The following is a 3356-nucleotide window of genomic DNA, read 5'->3' as shown; positions in this document are numbered from 1 at the left end:
GATCTCACCTCAACTTGTATGTCACCGATGACGCCAGTGCAATGAAAGAGTACAAAAAAGGAATCTGAGGTACACTGAACCTGAATCAACGCGATCCAGATCCTCTGTAGTGAAAGGAGTCACCGCAGATGATCTACAGTGGTGAGAAATATCATCTGTTCGAATTTTTGCTACTCTAAAAGTGCTAGAGTACACATCACTGTATCAGATATTGAGATATCAGCAGTACAAGCGAACAGGCTCAAGTGGGCAGGTACAGCAACGCAGACAGGATCCTTGCAATCCGAAGCGTTGTTAAATAAAACTTGTAGAGCAGCTAACAATCTACACAAAGCTGCACACAATCTACACAGGTGCTCGCGATAATCTAGCAGAATTGCTGGGCTTCACATGGGCACCAACATTCAGCGCTAGAAACACAAAGCGTTCTGGTTATATTTTACAGGCATACGAAGGTGTCGTTCAGAAAGCACGAATCACAGCAGGCGACTGAGCTAGTGACAGAATCAAGTGGTTGCTATATAGTATCAGCAACAAGATATGCTCTATCGAAACGAGCAACAACTCTTTAGTTTATATATGAGTGATATGTGTAAAGACGAAAAGTCAAGAGGCCCAGAGCAACAGATAAAACCCATTTTCTTCCACAACGCATGTGATGATATATCATGTTTTGTCAAGGAGAGTTCAAATACCATGTGCTGCTTTGGCGAGTCAGATTCTGACACCCATGTCGGATTCCAATTTGTATTTGACGTATCTAATTTTTTTTGCCAATTCGGACACCCGAATCGTGTCGGATTCCGACACACGTGTATGTGTCCAGTTAACATTTGTCATGAACAAAAAAAAACATGAATCGAGATAAAGTTGCGTCTCATGTGATTTTCAGTATCTAATTGCTCATGGTGTTGGTAATGAGCATTCGTGATTAGAAATTTTGTGTACATGATATATTGCCACTACCACTACATAGAGGTACATTGATCTCAAATTTGAATGCCCCTCAAGATAAAATGTTAATCGCAGCTTAAAAGAAAATCAGTGCCACAAGGTTGGCATGCGTAAACTATGCAGCCCAGCAAAACATGCAAAACAGGGGTGACATTTCTTATTGATGATGGACAAATGACTTATGAGGCAAAATAGACATCATCTTAACCCAAGTAAACAAAAACAAAAATCAACCATTATTTACTGAACAAGTAGGGAACAACTGCAGTTGTATATCTGCATGGGAACACCAGTCATACATCATAATTGCTCTCATAAGTAGGAACAACAAGTTCTTCCCTTGTATCAACATTACAGAATGGATAAACTGGACCACGGTTCAAGTATTTAACAAACTGAATTTGAGAGTCAAGAGATCACAAGATGGGTAAGAAAGATTAAGCACCAGACCAGACCATCTCGGTTCCCCATTATGCTATGTTAGAAAATCCACATGAAAATACTGATTTGACTCAACTGTGCCCCGCAAAGCTTAAGGCATGAAAGAAATCAAACAGGCTAAGCAAGGGTATAGTATTCTCTCTCGTCCGGGTCTGAGTCTGACTCGAGCGCAACGAGGACATAGATTGCGTAGATGATTCCAGGGATATAGCCAAGAATTGTGAGCAGCAAGCAGATGCAGAACTCCATCTGTTAAGATATGAGAAAGGTTGCTGTTAGTATGTTACATGGACAAGCGGTATCGATAGAGTCATCACGATGAAACAAATATTGGTGTATCATTTCACTGGTTATCATAATTCCGATTAGTCGAATTAGGTATTGGATCTACTCACTCTCCCGTTAGGAAAAATGTGGAAGTGAATTGAAACAGTGCTACCACATCAGTGGAATGGAATGGTGAAGAAATTCAAACATGACTCCATGCTCCAATCCTCACACACGGTTTTGAAAAGAAACCGAACTGAACCTCAACACAACGCAGTTCGACACTGCAGGACGAAGCAAAACAAGGTACTGCAGTTCATGCACGAATTTACGAGGACACGGCACAAGATTGAGAGGCAGCAAGGCGTTTGACGGTCCTAAACTCAGAATTGCGACCAAGCACCGTACGAGTAGCTTGGAATCGCAGGATTCGACCTCGAAACCTAGCTCGACGCAGACAACCGATCCTCGAGACACCTAGCTAGAAATCGCGGCGCGGCCAAGAGGCGCATAGCGTCAGATCATGGGGGAGAGGGGAAGGGGGATGGGGCCGTACGCTGCAGCATCCGAAGCGTAGGAAAACGCCGAGCGGGGGGAGGACGATGGCGAGGAGGATCTCCAGGAACGTGCAGCAGCGGGCGGACGCCATCGGGATCTCGGATCGGGATCGGAATGGATCGGGGTGGAGACCGGAGATCTCTCTCCTGCTCCTGCTCCTGCTCCCGCTCCCGTCCCGCGAGTGGCTTCGTCTCCGTTTCCTTGATCGGTCGGGCAGGGAGGCGACGGGGTCGTGCCGCGGGCTCTCTCGCGTGCGCGCCGACACGCGGCTCTCATCCGCCTGCCGGCGGTGTGGGCATAGGCCGCAGATGGGCTGTCACGGACTGCGATTTGAGATCCACACCATCCCGTGTGCCTTTATCTCTGACACACTCCAAAGCATGTATTAGTAGCACATCCGTCCCTTTGTAAAAGAGAGGAAGAAAAGATGACCTATGTTAGTGCAGCTCTAACAGTATATTTATATTTTATTCCCTATATTTTTATATAAATTATTATCTATAAAAATTCTTTCTTTATATTACTCTACTATTCCAACCGTATCTCTATATTTCATTTTTTATATTCTTTCTTCTATTTTTTAATAGTATTCTATAACTAAAAATATATTCCTAACAACTATATATTTCATTTTTTATATTCTTTCTTCTATTTTTTAATAGTATTTTATAACTAAAAATATATTCGTAACAACTATATTTTTGTAACGGCTAAATTTCCAACGGATATTTTTTTTAACTGCTATATTTTTAACAACTATTTTTCCAATGGCTATGTTTTCATATCTATATATGCAAGTTCATTTGCAATTCTAGAGTTGTGTCTCCTCTCACATATCTCTTTATGTCCTCTCCCATATATCTTTGTTTCCTCTCTAACATCGCAATGAGACGTCACAACATCATCAAACAAGTTCTCATGGATTCATTGTCGATCTCATCCGACAACGATGAACTCATTGTTGCTACAGCATTCCAAGTGCACGATGAAGATCAACGCTTGAATGCTTGACGCCACGGTGGTTCCATGCTCGGACATCAAGTAATTCATCGCGGCAGAGAAGCCGGACATATGAGACTATAACAAGACTACTTTTGAGATGCTCCCACCTATAGCCCGGCTATTTTTTGGCGTAG

The 3356-nt window shown here is 42.8% G+C and overlaps 1 protein-coding gene across 1 annotated transcript; it reads right to left on the bottom strand.

Annotated features, from left to right (window-relative positions):
- Positions 1-1167: 1167 nt before the first annotated feature.
- Positions 1168-2559, bottom strand: LOC133897875 (hydrophobic protein OSR8-like). Its single transcript, XM_062338703.1, has 2 exons — positions 2219-2559; positions 1168-1644 (listed from the first exon to the last, which is right to left on the bottom strand). Exons 1-2 carry the CDS (start codon positions 2309-2311, stop codon positions 1513-1515), a joined length of 225 nt encoding a protein of 74 aa, XP_062194687.1. The 5' UTR covers positions 2312-2559; the 3' UTR covers positions 1168-1512.
- Positions 2560-3356: the final 797 nt, after the last annotated feature.

This window comes from Phragmites australis, chromosome 17 (genome assembly GCF_958298935.1).
Source record: "Phragmites australis chromosome 17, lpPhrAust1.1, whole genome shotgun sequence".
Classification (NCBI taxonomy): Eukaryota; Viridiplantae; Streptophyta; class Magnoliopsida; order Poales; family Poaceae; genus Phragmites; species Phragmites australis.
The sequence above is the reverse complement of the archived record's forward strand: the minus strand, read 5'-3'. Positions and strand labels throughout refer to the sequence as shown.

Bases quoted from the DNA above. Each gene is read 5' to 3' on its own strand.
- LOC133897875 (XM_062338703.1), bottom strand. From the start codon at position 2,311: ATGGCGTCCGCCCGCTGCTGCACGTTCCTGGAGATCCTCCTCGCCATC. The intron at 1,645-2,218 runs GTACGGCCCCAT...ATATCTTAACAG, and splicing joins TACGCTTCGGATGCTGCAGC to ATGGAGTTCTGCATCTGCTT.